The sequence below is a fragment of the Cynocephalus volans genome, chromosome 6 (genome assembly GCF_027409185.1).
Source record: "Cynocephalus volans isolate mCynVol1 chromosome 6, mCynVol1.pri, whole genome shotgun sequence".
In the NCBI taxonomy this organism is placed as follows: domain Eukaryota; kingdom Metazoa; phylum Chordata; class Mammalia; order Dermoptera; family Cynocephalidae; genus Cynocephalus; species Cynocephalus volans.
Window position 1 is genome coordinate 65,823,892 of NC_084465.1, and position 15,768 is coordinate 65,839,659.

The 15,768-nt window shown below is 37.5% G+C and overlaps 1 protein-coding gene across 4 annotated transcripts in view; it reads left to right on the forward strand.

Annotated features, from left to right (window-relative positions):
- The window catches only part of ANKIB1 (ankyrin repeat and IBR domain containing 1), a 160,535-nt gene that overhangs the window by 58,394 nt on the left and 86,373 nt on the right, over positions 1 to 15,768 (forward strand). For all 4 annotated transcript variants that reach the window (XM_063100255.1, XM_063100254.1, XM_063100256.1 and 1 more), the window contains exon 4: positions 11,296 to 11,478. In XM_063100255.1, the coding sequence (XP_062956325.1) occupies positions 11,296 to 11,478 (183 nt within the window). The remainder of the gene's footprint in view (positions 1 to 11,295; positions 11,479 to 15,768) is intronic.

Below are 15,768 nucleotides of genomic sequence, written 5' to 3' on the forward strand. Positions count from 1 at the left end.
TGGATCATACAGTAGTTTTATTTTTACTTTTTGAGGAATCTTCATACTTTATTTCATAATTGCTGTTCTAATTTATGTTCTCACAGTGTATGAGAGTTCCTCTTTCTCTGCATCCTCACCAGCATTTTATTTTTTGTCTTTTTTTGAAGGGGTGGCTGGCTGGTATGGGGATCTGAACCCGTGCATTTTTTGTCTTTTTGATAATGGCCATTCTCACTGGGGTCAGATGATATCTCATTGTGGTATTAATTTGCATTTCCCTAATGATTAGTGATGTTAAGCATTTTTTTCATGTACCTGTTGGCCATTTGTACATCTTTTGAGAAATGTCTATTTAGGTCTTTTGTTTATTTTTTAATCAGATTATTTGGCTTTTTGCTATTGAGTTGTTTGAGTTCCTTATATATTCTGGATATTAACCCCTTGTCAGATGCATAGTTTGCAAATATTTCCCATTCTGTATGTTGTGTTTTCACTCTGTTGATTGTTTCCTTTGCTGTGCAGAAGCTTTTCAGTTTGATGTCTATTTTTGCTTTTGTTGCCTGGAAAACACTTGTAATTTTTATATGTGTTATTTTTTCTGTTTAATCTGCATTAACTTGTTCCTGAATACATACCGTATTTGATTTTTTCCATATATATTTCATGTATAAATACATAATATATATAAAATATCTAATGAGCTTAAAGTCACACATATAATACGGGATCTTAACTAAGCTAAGAAATCATTACTCTATATAGTATCATCACTAGTATGCGTACAATAGAACTGTTTTTTTTTCAGCTACCAACATTTATATTAGTCCATATGTATACATATCGTAGAAGTTCTTTTGCATAGATGTATTTAAGTTTGAATGGGGAGCATTTTAGATCAGATCACAGAGTATCTTCATTACTAAAAATCTATACCTTTAATGGAAAAGCAATGATCTTGATCAGATTAAAATATATACCTGAAAATTAAGTGTTTTCTTAATGTCATTCATGTATATATGCTTTATAGTTATAAATTGATCAGTATACCAAAAATATGAATGTCCATTTTCTTATTAAAGGATTACAGCCACATTATATGATTTCTCTAGTATATCTGAAGTGTCAATTCTTTTCACTTCTAGAACTCTTATGATCTTATTTTTTGTTTACTGCTATTATTTGTGATGCTTGTTAATCTTTTAGCATCTTTGTCATTTTATTTCTTGGGTTTGTGTCACCTTTGCCCTCTAGTTAGTGACAGTTGTTAACTTGAAACTATTTTTTCATTCAGTGCTTTCTAACGTTGATTCAGTGTGGTGGAAGAGAGGAGGGACTAATATCAGAATTCCTGAGGTTTTTTACACAAGGCCTTTCTGTGTATTGTTCTGTGCCCACATCCTGTAGAATAATTCCTGCTGTAGTTGTCTCACCATTACTGATGAGGCTAATCATATTTCTCAAGTTTGTTAGGGTAGAAAATAGCTTATTCTTGATAGTAGCAATAATGTTCTCATGTTGCTGTTTTAATATCATGCTGCCAAAACTTCTCTATAAGCATTGCTTTAGTAGTTGTTGATTGTGGAGTATATTTACAATGACATGAATATTAAATTGTTTAAAAAATTGAGTGTGGTGTTTTCACCAGCTTTACTTTTTGCTCAGTGAGGGAAATTAGTGCCAGGTTTTGCAGGCCTGGTGATTTGCTTGGAGAGAGAGAGAGAGAGAGAGAGAGAGAGAGAGAGAGAGAGAGAGAGAGAGAGAGAGAGAGAGAGAGAGAGAGAGAGAGAGTGTGTGTGTGTGTGTGTGTGTGTGTGTGTGTGTGTGTGTGTGTGTGTGTGTGTGTGTGTGTGTGTGTGTGTGTGTTTTAACTATTTGATCTGTCAGCATATCACATTTCGTAAACTGCACTATTTGGTGACTGTTTTCAATTTTCTATATTCAGAAGAGGTTTTTTACTTAATGTAAATCATTCCAAATGGAGCCTTGTAAATATCTTACATCTACTCTAGTTTTCATCAACAAATTTCAGCATATCACTGTGCCTATATAAAACTTATCTTTAATCTCTTGTATGTACTTGACTGTATTCTTGCCCAGCCTTATGACCTTAATGACTTTTGATTTTGCTTACTGTTGATTAAACTAGAAGAGTTTCCCAGGGAAGGAAGCATATGTTAACTAATCTCCAAAGGCTTTATTGTGTTTCGTAGTGTGATTGCATAAAATAAATACATTGAAATATATAACCTACCATATATAGGTATAGTTCTTAGAGTGTTAGTCTTCAGGTATCTTCAAGTGGTGTCATACTGCTTTGATGAACAGGAAAGGCTTAGATTTCTCTTATAAAGTTTACTATCATGGGTAATTTAAATACTTTTTTCTAAACTTGTTTCTCTACATCATTGTTTTCCGTCTTTAGCCATAAGAATAATAATTATAACAACTAACATGTGTATAATGCTTTCTAGTTTTCATAGTGCTTGTTGGTACCAAGCATGATATAAAGGTTTGGGTTGAGTGAAAGTGTGTCCCCAAATATTTATTAATTTTTTCATGTAACTAAGAGGTTTCAGTACGGTGGAAAGAACACTGGTTTTCATCTTGGTCCTCACAGTGACTATCTGTGGTACCTGGTATGAGTCACTCAACCTCTGTGATAGTTTCCTATTGAGTGATTGGGATAGATAATCTCTTAGACCTCCTTTTAGCACTAATTTCCTATTAGCCTGCAATTGTAGTAAAACATATCCCATTTTCAGTGACTAGCCTTTAAGATTAAAGAGATTATTTTTTTCCCTATGATTAAGGCTAGTCTGCTTTTAACTCTCAGATGACTTACATCTCTGGAAGTATGTCTTCTCTACTTGTTGAAAATGTTTTTCTTTCTGTATATTTATTTAAGAATAGAATTGAAGTCATCATTTGACAATTACAGTGCATTTAATAATTTTAACACATTTTCCTATGGCTCATTATTTTGAATGATAGAAATGAAATATTTATTTTAAAACTTCCCCTTCTCCCTGTGATAATTGTGTTTCACAATAAACCCCACCCCCAAACATAAAATTAAAACCTCTTAATCACAGAGTTCTTCTGGGAACCACCAGGTGTGAAGACATCACTGACTGTATGTAGAATTGCACTGGTATGTGTCTGTGATGCCTAGCACTGACTTCTCTGATATTTCTCATTCTATGTTGCTGCCTAATTGACTTCGTCTTATGGATGTTCCAACAGTCTCTAAAGTCAGCATTTCTAAAACTGTGCTCAGTCATCTTCTCTATATACTCACTTCTCCTCTGCCTTGTTTTTATTAATGATACTACAATTAAACTCATCCAGTCTTGATATCTGGACTACCTGGGACTTTTTTCTCTTTTTTTTATTGTATCAAATTCATATCATTCATTGGCAGAGTAGAGCTCTTCCTTGTTTCTTCTGGCTAGCCCCTCCTTTTTATGGACACACTGTAACACCAAGGGCTTTATGTCAAATCCTTGGTTTAGTGTATTTTTTCAGAACTTCCTTAAGCAGGAAAATCTGGAGTTTCACAAATATTAATTATTCAAAATTATTTATGAGATAAAAGTAACGCAAAGAGCAGTAGTTTACAATTGTTTGAAAATTGGAAGTGCTTATATGATAAACATTTATTAAGGGCAAATAGTAAATAAAGTCCTTGTAATTCTAATTTTTTCATATTCCAAAGAATTATTCAAGGGTCATCAAACTTTTTTCTGTGAAATCCCAGATAGCAAATATTTTAGGCAACTCTGCCATTATAGCCTGAAAGCAGCCATAGACAATGCATAAAAGACTATGGCCAGTGTTCCAATAATCTTTATTTATGGACATCGCTATTTGAATTTCTAATAATTTTCACATGTCATGAAATATTCCTTTAATATTTTTCAACCATTTAAGGATGTAAACCATTTTTAGTTCATGGACTACGCAGAAACAGCAGGCTGGATTTGTCCCGTGGGCCTTACTTTATGATGAACCCCTGCATAATGCAAAGAATTGGGAAAATAAAACAAAGATTCCTTCATACTTTAGAACCTTTTACAAATACATAAAATAGCATTATCAATATGTAACGAGTCTTATGTCCTTTAATTATACAAAGGTTTTAAAAAGTATGCCGTAATGGTTGTCCAGTGCACAAAAATAAAACTCCATTATGTCATAAATCTAACAAGAATTTTATATAATTAATAATACACTTTTTTCTTAGTTGCTAAGAGTTTTTGTTTTCTACTTTGGAATACAAGTGGATTTTGGAGAGGAATGATGGGTTTGGTCAATTAGCATGGTCCAGTAGAAAGTCTAATGATATTTCTCCCCTTTATAGACTTCCCTAGAGCAAGCCTACTTATTAGGCCTCATTTTATTTCTATTAGTGCTTGACCTATAATAGTGATTCAGTAAATGGTGGATGTGACAGAGGTTGTTATATTTTTGATAGCGCTTTGGTCTTTGTGAAAAGTGGTTTTTAAAAATGAGTGTTATGTTAGATATTTCCTATGCACCCTTGCCCTACTTGCTTCTTCAAAGCTTCAAGTGTAGCTGCTTAGTGTCAGATCAAAGAGAAGTCACTAGAAAACCAAAGGTGGTAAGTCACACTTTTCTCTTTGCAGCCATCCCTATTTGATACTTTGACAGCTATCAGAGCATTTTGCACTTCATTGAAAGCCATAAAAACCATTCACAGGTCAGACTGAAGAGTTTTACCTAATAATACTGTGTTTTTAGCATTCACAGTTTTAAAACTGTGAAAATAATACAGGAATTGTAGTCCTAGTTCAGCACCTGAGTAACTTTGCCTGTCTGGGCCTCAGTTTTCCAGTTTTTAATCAAGAGAGTTATGCTTTCATTATTGTCCCCCAAATATTATGATGCTAAGGGCTATATTAATTGTTTAGGCAGTGACTGTTACAGTCATTGAAGGGAAAGAGATAATTATACATCTCCTAGAAGATTTCATGGGTAGTAGTAGTACGATTTGAATGGGTAAGATTTCAGTTTAAGTATTTGGAAGAAGCTACTCAGAATGTGTCTCTCAGACCTGCAGAATCAGTAATTCCTGGGAGCTTGTTATAAGTAGAAAATTGGGGGCCCACCAGAACTTCAGATTCCAAAGCAGAATCTCTATGAGTAGATTCCAGGAATGTAGCAAGTTCTCCTGGTGATTCTTTGGCATGGCAGACTTTGAGAAGCACTATTGTAGGTCTGAGGCATATGCAGATGAAAGTATTTTGTGGAAGAATAATAAGATAGATGACTTAAGAGGAAGATAGAGGCCTTGCCAACTAGAAACTACTAAAGGCCAAAGTCAAAAATTTGGAATTTCTTTTACAGAAAATTGAGCCGTTGAAAATTTTCGATTGGAGAAGTGATATTATGAAAGCAGTTATAGTAAAATTAGCCAAATGGTTGTAATGTAAAATGGATTTGAATGGGTTAGTTCTAAAGCAGTGTTTTTTAAGGCCTTGCCACTCAAAGGATGGTCCTCAGACTGGCTATGGCATCAATTTCCTGGGAACCTGTTGGAAGTGCAGAATCTCAGGTACCATCCCAGACCAAGTGAATCTGAATCTGTAGTTTAATAAAATCCCAAGGTGAGTCATATTCACATTAAAGTTTGAGAAGCCCTGTCCTAGAACATAGTTTATGGGCCACCTACATTGGAATCAGCTATAAAAACTATGAATACCTTTTACATTCCCCACTTTAAAATCACCTAGTATGACTATTAAGCTACCCAGATGATTCTTATACAGTTTGAAAACCTTTGTGCTGGAACATTGGTTCTAACCTTGACTGCACAGAAACCTCAGACCAGTGAAATTAAAATCTCTGAAGGTGGACTCCAAAAACTGGTATTTTACAGTTCTCCAGATGACTCCAGTATACAGGCAAGGTTATATGAGAGGGAGTGATAGGAGTTAGCAGATTATTGCACTAATTCTGGTGTGAACTGATAAAAAGCCTGGATTTGTATGGTGGTATTGGAGATGGTAAGAATGAGGCAGATATAGGGGACATTGTGAAGAACTGGTAGAATTTAGTAACTAGGTCAGTTGATACAGGAAAGCAAAGGCGAGAAGGGTTAAAAATGATGCAGGCTTTAAAATGTTAGTATTGACAGTGGTGAGCTATCTTTGTGTGATATAATTTTCTCTCTGATTTTTTTTCACATTTTCTATAATAACCTGCTATCATCTATAATTAGAACAAAATTAATTAACTTTATTTTTAAGTAAAATGAGCATGGTTTTGAATCTGAGTGACTTTGAAACCTGCTAACAACAGACATTTGAAAAGTAAGACAAGGTGGAGGAATTGGTTGAAATGAAGGGAGAATATGTTGAGTTTTCATTTAGAAGGATGGTGATTGAAGAAAAAACACATGCTGTTTTTCTTCTGTTCTCACAGCACAACCATCAACACAGAGACTGACTTCTGTGACCAAATATATGGGGATTTCTCCCCACCAGCAAGAAAGCCAGCAATTCAATCCCGTTTGGTGTCCTCCAATTCATTTCCGAGAGAGGGCTCCCCAGGTCTGCCTCCCCCATTCCAATGCCAGTCACAAGCTCCAGGTTGTATTACCTGTACTTCTGACCTACTGGCTATAAATCTGGGTCCCCAAAACCCCCTCCTTGGGTTTGATTGATTGCCGAGTGGCTCACAGAACTCAGAGAAATGCTTACTTACATTTACCATTTTATTATAAAGGATATTACAAAAGATACAGATGAAAAGATGCATAGAACAAGGTATGGGAGAAGGGACACAGAGCTTCCATGTCCTCCCTGCGCACACCACCCTCCAGGAACCTCCACATGTTCAGCTATCTGAGAACTCCCCAAACCCTGTGCTCTTGGGTTTTTATTGAAGCTTCATTACATAGGCGTGATTAAAGCATGGTCAACCATGTAGAAATGTGATTGGACATAAAGGGTATGATCTATGCTAATAGACTGGGTGGGAAAACCCAGCAAGGCCTGTGTCCAGATTCTTCTTTACCTCTCTGTGCAGCATTCCTTCCTCCCAAGCATGGGGCAAGACCCCTCCTGAAATGGGAATCTTATGACCTACAATGAGACAAGGTAGGTCAGAGAATTTCTTAATGGCCAGCTCCAAAACAAAAAGATTAAGGCTTTGTATCTGGCTTTGCCATGGAGTCTTGTGACAATGCAGGGAATCACATGGTAAGAAAGGCCGGTTCTATGACACGCCTTGGAAAAGAGGGATTCTAGTGTCTATGGCTTGCCTCAGGGATAAAAAGGAACAGATGGAAGGAGGGCAGGAGAAGGTCTGTTTTCTGAGGCCTAAAGTGCTCCCAACATTATAACAAAAGAACAAGATTTATTGGAGTTGTGAGCCAAGAATTGTGGCAAAACCAGATATATATATCATAATATCACAGATAGAGATTAAGGTCTTAGATTATCCACATGAAAGATTGAAAAGCTATTGAAAAATAGGACTACGTGTTTGGGAATAAAGAAAATAGATTTAGAATTGAGTGTCATCTACATAGAGTTGACAACTAAAAGCAAGGTAATATATAGATGAAAAACTCAAGGAAAAGACTAGGTTGTAGTTATATTAATAGAGTTAAAGTCACAGCATCAGTTTAGAGAATGCCTATGTTTAAAAAGGGTTAGAACAAGAAATGGAGCCTGTGAATGAAACAGAAAAAGTAGAGAAATAAGAGAACTCTTGTAGTCCATTTTCTGTTGCTTATAACAGAATACCTGAAACTGGGTAAAGTAAAAAGAAAATAGTTTTATTTCTTACACTTTTGGAGGCTGGGAAGTCCAAGGTCCAGGGGCCACATCTTATGAGGACCTTCTTGTTTGTGGGGGCTCTGTATGGAGTCCCATGGCAATGCAGGGTATCACATGGCAAGAATGGCAATAGCGCTCTTTACATACTCACTTGCTCTTATAAAGCCACCAGAGCCACTCCCTCATAATGCATTAAACCATAACCCCATTAATCCATGAATGGATTAATCCATTCACGAGGGCTTAGTCCTCTTGATCCAATCACCTCTTAAGACCTCACTTTCCAACACCATATTGGGGCTGAAGTTTCAACGTGAGCTTTGGAGGACATTTGAACCACAGCAAGAGAAGAATTTCAAGGAGAGGAGGGAGTTCATCATGTGACATGCTGCAGAAAGGTAGTTATTGGAGGACTGAGCAAAGTTGATGGATTTGAGAGTTCAGAGGTATTAATGACTTTCAGGACTATTGTTTCAGTAAAATGTTCACAGTAGAAGTCAGATTGCTGGCAGTAATTGAGTCATTTGCTGAGGAAATGGACAGACAGTTGGTATCAATCTCTAATTTGAGAAATGTGGCTGAGAAAGGAAGGAAAGTATCAGGGAAGTAACTATAAGGAGAGAAGGATTAAGTTAAAGATTCCCTGTGCCAGGAGCCATTGGGAATTCAGAGTGAAGATGGAGGAGGTGCAAGGAGTTATGGAGAGATGATTAAATGGTAATTTTAGAGCTAGAACAGATGTTAGAAATCATCTTGTTTTGTGTCTTTTTTTAAAACTTTGTATGCCTTGTTTTACAGATTGACCTGTGTAAACTAAGACTTGAAGCAGTTAAATGACTTGCCTAGAGTCACCAGCCATTTAGATTATGGACCAAAGGGGTAGGCAGGATGTCTTGAATACTAGGGGTTACCTCTCTTCCTCTGGAATTGTGAACAGAAAGAAAGGCAGAGTAGAAGTACAGATGTGTTGATATAGTGATAATTTGATGTTTCTTTTAACATAGTACATTTTATGTGCCACCATGTATTTAAGATCGGCCAAAAACCACATTTGAATAAAATATTTGATCCTCCTTATTCAGTTCTCCTTAGCTTGAGAGCGAGGAAAATGATGCTTAGTTGGGATGCTTTGGTTGAAGCATTTTAAAAGTCCCTCTTCAGAACCAGATGTAACTCCCCTATTATGTCAAACCAAAACACCTGACTTTATGCAGCAATAATTTGACAGTTATAATAAGTCTTTCACTTAATGGTGTTTCTGATATTATGCCCCAAAGGTCAGCAAGCTGAAGTATTTTTTAACACAGTCCCCTCCAATGTCTGATAATACTGCTTTTAGATAGCCTCTATGCTAGAGGTAGCGTACAAGCAGAATTTCATTGCCAGGACAAATGCTACAAACAGGGACCCTCCATTCCATCATCAAGTATGAATTTCTCTGTAGGTGCTAATTTCAGCAATGAGAGGTCTTTGTGATCCCATCACACTCACTCCAGTCAAATTCATTTGGGGATTTCATGCAAAGAAAGATTACCAGTTAATCTCACCTGAGTTCTAACAGTGGTCAGCAATGACTCTCACAATAACTTCTCACACATCCCCTCTCCACACACACATTTTTTTAAACCCACCAGTGAATGGAGCCCACACTCCAGCATGTCCTTTTAAGAAGTTTCCCCTTACCATGATTCTGTTAGGGCACAACTTTTTAAATTTTGTTGTCTTTGCTTTTGTTAAGGAAGACTGGGGTGTTAAAGATGATTTATCTTGTGAAAGTAAATCAAATCATGACTTTGAAAGCTATCCCAGTGTGCATTTTCAAAATCATTTTCTAGAATTCTAAGTAGAGAACCAGAGAATAAAGTCAGCTCTCTTAGTTCTGCAGCAGTCAGAGGCATATAGTTTATTTTGTATTTAGCTGTCGGAGAACCTGGGAATCATAGAGGCTAATAATAGTAATAGATCCTGCTATATGTATGTCTGTGAACTTACTACAGGTCCCCAGTATTGATAGATTAGGTAATATAAACATATCAATTTCCATACCCACACTGGTTGTACTCTAGGTTCATTGCTTCTCAAACATGTATGTGCATGAGAAACTCCTGGAGATCAGAATCAGATTCTGATTCAGAGGCCTTCGTTGGGAGGGTGTTGGGTAGTGAGACAGATTGTGTATTTCTAACAAACTTTCAAGTGGTACTATTGGTCCCCAGACCACACTTTTACTAAAAACTTCTAGGTGGTGAATAGCAGCTGATGTGATCTTGTCCTCAAACTCTAGAAAGTGGGTGCAACAATGATTACTTAGAGCTGTCTCTAAGACAGAGTAAAAGGGCGAGAGAGTAAATATTTTAAACTTTGTGGCCAGAGGTCTGTATTTCATATTCTTGGTTTGTTCGTTGCTTGCCAGTGTAATATCCAGTCATGGTTGAAAATTTAGTCAAACTTGTGTCTGAATCCCAGTACTACTGCTTAATAGCTAGATAATTTGGTCAAATTAACTAACTTTTCTGAGACATAATAATACCCCTGTCACATGAGGTTGTTAATATTAAATGTGAATGTATGTTTAAAATGCTTAGCATGGTGCTTGGCACTTAGCAAGCACTCAATAAATGGTGACTGTTCCTACCTTATTAGAAGTATGACCAAATCCTATAAAAGAATCTTGATAACTAACTGTTAGGCTGTCCTTTAGGGTTGTCCTAGATTATGGCTCTCATGGCATTAATGCCCTTCTTAATGTTTCTGCAGACATATGGGGAAACTTGAACCTACAGCTCTTATAAATATGTTGTCACTAAAAGCTGTAGGTTCAACCTAGTAGAAACCTCAGTAGTGTACAAGTCATTATTCTATGTGTTTTTAAAATTGGGATTTCTTTGGGCCAAAGATAAATTGTTTGATAGAGTATCTTTCCAACTTGGCTATCAGTAGCTGTTCCCATCACTTATTTTGAGGAATATTGAATACAGCTTTGCCTCAGAGACTTGCTCGGTCTAATTTCATTTCAGTGTTTCACTGGATAATGAATGATACAAGTGGAAACTTTTGTCTGCCATGTCAGGGAATCCAGGTATTAGTGGTTCAAGTAATGGTATCAGTAGGGTCTCTGTTTAAGATTTATAGAAATTATAAGAAATTTGTAAACTTAAAGCATTAACTATAAACTGTTTTTATCTTTAAGTAAAACTTTATTTTTGGACTGGACAAAATGCATAAGAATTTCTTTTTAAAGTTTAAGAAATTGGTTTTTTGGGTTGTTATTTTTATTATTATTTTTACCCAAAGGAACTCATAACTGAAAAACAAGAATTACTAATCTTAAAATCAGAAGTCACTGGTATCCAGATACCTTTTATTGTCATTTCAAATACATACTGTACATACTGTTGCATTTTTGTTATGTTAATTTTATTATATTTTTAATGTTTTTAAGTGTGTAGCATGATATAACTTGTCATTTAAATCTGTGGTTGCAAGTTTTTTAAAAAAACTTTTTTAGCTTTTAGTAAAACATGGAGGAGACTTGTTTGCTGAAAATGAAAATAAAGATACTCCTTGTGATTGTGCTGAAAAGCAACACCACAAAGATTTGGCTCTCAATTTGGAATCTCAAATGGTATTCTCAAGGGATCCCGAAGCTGCAGAAATAGAAGCTGAATATGCTGCATTAGACAAACGAGAGGTAAGTTTTTTCAATAAAATATTATATGTGAAAATAATTTTAGATTTTATGTTGTTTTTTATTTTTCTTTTTTAAAACTCAGTTTGTGTGGTCTTCTTTGCAATATGCTAAATATCCTTCCATTTTCATAGCCGTAAGTATAAAAATACATCAAGAAAACCTGGAGGTGGGGGTCTTTTCTCTAACATATGTGAGTATGTTTACTTACAGATAAATAGGGGTGCTGATGTGTGATATGATATGTATCCTGTCCACTTCTGCTACTACATGTCTTCAGTCCTTCTGTTCATTAGTGTCTGCCCTTATCAACAAACATGCTTTGGTAACTCCCATCTTAAAAAATAAAAGAAAAAACAACCATTGACCACTCTTCCCCAGCCCTGTCCCTGTCTTCTTTTACTTGTAGCACCTTATCTGTGATATTCATATGAGAGAAACAGAACTTAGGAGTCGTCTATACATACCAACTTTCTCACCTTACATTCACTCTTCTGGCCACTGCAATATGACTTCCTCCCCTTCTGCTATGGTGGAACTGCACTTGTCATGGGGTCCCATGTTGCCAAATCCAGTAGGTGCTTTTCTCTCCTTCTCTTACTTGAATTCCTAGGCATCACTTGACACAATTGACCACTCCCTTCTTAGAGAAACACTCTTCTTTTGGCTTCCTGGACAACATTCTCATGTGGTTTTCCTATAAGTCTTCCCTGTTTCAGTAAATATTACCTACATCCACTGAGTTGCTCAAGCATAAGTGTGGCAAGCATTCTTGATTCCTCACATCTCCTTAATCATCACATTCAAACAATCGGAATCCTGTCAATTTTGCTTACGAAAATATAATCTAAATCTGTTTGGTTCTCAACCTCTACCTCCCTAGGCCCTCAACCCCTTCACTTCTCATCTGAGCTACTGTAATAGTTTCCTTACTGTTCTCTTTCTTTCTGTTCAGGTCCCTCTAGAATCCATTTTGTACACAGGAGCCAGGGTGACATTTTTTTTTTTTTTTTTTTTTTTGTCTTTTTCGTGACCGGCACTCAGCCAGCGAGTGCACCGGCCATTCCTATATAGGATCCGAACCCGCAGCGGGAGCGTCGCTGCGCTCCCAGCGCTGCACTCTCCCGAGTGCGCCACGGGCTCGGCCCCAGGGTGACATTTTAAAACTTAATTTACATCATAACACTTAAATCATTTAGTGACTTCATTATATAGGAAGTTTGTTGGTATCAGCACTTTGGCTTCTAGAATATCATTGATTACAGTGGTAATCTCTTTCTGCCCATTACATATTCTGTATTGTTTTAAACTAACCACCTGAGTGGGTTCAGGCAGTTCTGGTTGTTCCCATTTAGCATGTCCAATCAAGACTGGCCTGAGGGTGGACTTACATGTCTTTTTACAATATTAAATAGGGCAAGCAGTCACCAGTCAGACATGATATCCATCCCAATAGTACTTTCAGGTAAAGGAGATACTACCACCTTACATAAAGTTTGTTCAAAAAATCCCAACTTTCATCCAAACTTTCACCATAATCCCCTCAACTATTGCATCTCCATGTCCTCCCAACCTAACCTTAACCCCCATTTAAGATTTTGCTAACAGGTTGGAATCACAGTGCAGTGGGCCCCCATGTGAAGAAGCCCCCAAAATGTTTCCACTCCCTCACCTGGCCGTTTTACCCACATGTGCATATGGCCTCTGATCCCCAGCCAAGGGTTGGACCAGGAGACCCTGGCCTCTCTCTCAGTTGTTACCTTGATTAACCAGTCTTAACTATTGACCCAGGTTATTCTGGGTAGGCTTTCTCATAGTAATCATTGACTTCTGGCTTTTTGAATTCCTCCAAGTTGTGATAAATGGAGGGGACTTGCTTGGGACCTATTAAGGTTGGGGGAGCAAGTGGAAGCTCCTGCTGACCCACCTAACCTTCAGTGGTGTTGCATCAGCACCCTTGTTTCAGTGTCATCAATGTCTGCCATATTCATCCCATTTTTCAATAACCATCTAGAGATTTCTACCCTACTGGGACAAGTTTCTTGACTCTCCCTTATGTCTCTCCCTATTTTCTTTTTAATCACCTTAATATCCTGTGTATCGAAAGACCCATGCAAAGAAGTTGAGACAGCAAATCAGACAAGGCTTCTTGAACTATTGTTTGATTTTGCAAGTATAACATCACATGGGGTGCCCATGTAGAAGGGGCTCCCATAATCACAGCATTTGTCATAACCTGGGTAATAGGCACATTCAGTAGAAGAATATCCTGGTCATCATAAAGCTAGTCCCACATGGCTTGCATATGAAGCGTATCAGCTGCTCCAACGGGGATGCTCCACTTAGCATTTATAAAAGAAGTTAAGCAGTCCCCCTACTCAAGATAAACACATTTTACTGGATTTTATCCATTCAGTCAGGCTGGCTATTCCCTTGGGAATAAACTCCTGTGTTTTAGGATCACGTATAGCCATCTGTGATTGTTCCATAGTTAGCTGTGTATCATATATTAACCCAAACGTATTCTTCCACTCTGCTACCTTTGAAACCAAAGATACTGCTCCTAAATTAGTTGCTCTCACAATCCATTTTAGTGTAAGTTCCTTAGCTAATGATACCAATTCACAAAATGAGAAAATTCCTTCACACTATACCCTCTAGTTTCAATAGTTTCTTGGTTTTGCCTTTCCCCTGCATTGACTACCTTCTTGGTGACCAAAGGACTTTGTTGTCCCTGCATAATTTTCCCCTATGTGGATGGCTTTGAGGCCAGTGGCCTCAACTCAAGACAGACCGATCTCTGAGCTTGGTCCAGCCTCAAGGCCTTACCCAGTACTCTCTTTTACCTTCATTTTAGCTATTACTTATAGCAATAACCAAAGGATTGTATGTTTAGTATGCTTATTATTTTTCATTTCCTTGTGTGTCCAATAAGCCAACTCCTCATGATTTGTGTCTACGTAACCATCTCTAAATTCCATTGGTAACTTTAACCTTTATTGACTGAATGCAGTACAGCTGCAGTTTTATACCATGAGTTACTGGGTAGCCATCCAGTAATCAAAGGTTTCTTATCCTGCACCCTTTCATCCTTCCTTTTCCCAAAGTACATGTTTCTGTGAGCCAGGACCGTTCTAGCAAATCCCACTTCTCTGACACCAAATGAGAGAAAAAAACAAACTTTTTTTCTGTTCTCTCAGAAAGCAAAAATTATCAGCACAGAAGACAGACTTCTTACATCTGTGACCAAGTGGATTTCTCCCCACTGGCAAGCAAGTCAGCAGTTCTCTTGTAGACACCAGCTGGATGTACTCCAATTCAATTCTGACACTGTCTACCTGGAAATAGTGTCAAATCCCATAGGTTAAAGGTTCAGTCTCCAAAACTTTCTCCCCACTTCAGATGCCAGTCACAAGCCCAGACCTCTGGAGCTTCTGACCAACCAGCTATAAGTCAGGGTTCCCACAACCCCTCCTTGGATTTGATTAGTTTACTAGTGCAGGTGATAGAACTTGGAGAAAAACTTACTTGCATTTATCAGTTTATTACAAAGGATAATTCAAAGGATACAAAGAAACAGCCAGATGTAAGAGATACATAGGGTGAAGTCTGGGAAGAGTCCCAAGTGCAGGAGCTTCTGTTTCCGTGGAGTTGGGATGTTCCACCCTCCCAGCACACAGATGAGTTCATCTGTTCAGAACTTCCCCTTACCCCATCCTCTTGGGTCTTTTATGGAGACTTCATTGGAAAGGCATGACTGAAGCATGGATAACCATGTAAAAATGTAATTGGACAAAAAAAAGTATGATCTAACACTAACAGACTGGATAAGGAAAACCCAGCAAGGCCTTTTTGTTCAGGTTCTTCTTGACCTCTCTGTACAGCATTCCTTCCTCCCAGGTGTGGGCAAGACCCTTTCTGGAGTGGGGGTGTCTTATGACTTACAACCAGACAAGATGGGTCAGAGAATTTCTTTATGGCTACTTCCAAGACAGAAAGATTATAGCTTTGTGACTGGCTTTGTGGCTGGTTTCTGTGATCCTCCTTGGGAAAGAAGGATTCTAGCTTCTATGGCTTGCCTCAGGGAAACAAAATAACGGGTGGAAGGAGGGCAGGAGAAGGTGAGAAAGACTCAGTTTTCTGAAGCCAGAAGTACCCTGATATTACAATGGAAGAAGAAGGGTTATTGTAGTTATGAGCCAGGGACCATGGACAAAAACATATATACATATGTCATAATATCACAGTAATTACATCAGAAAACAATAGTCCTCATTGTCCACAGATTTAAGA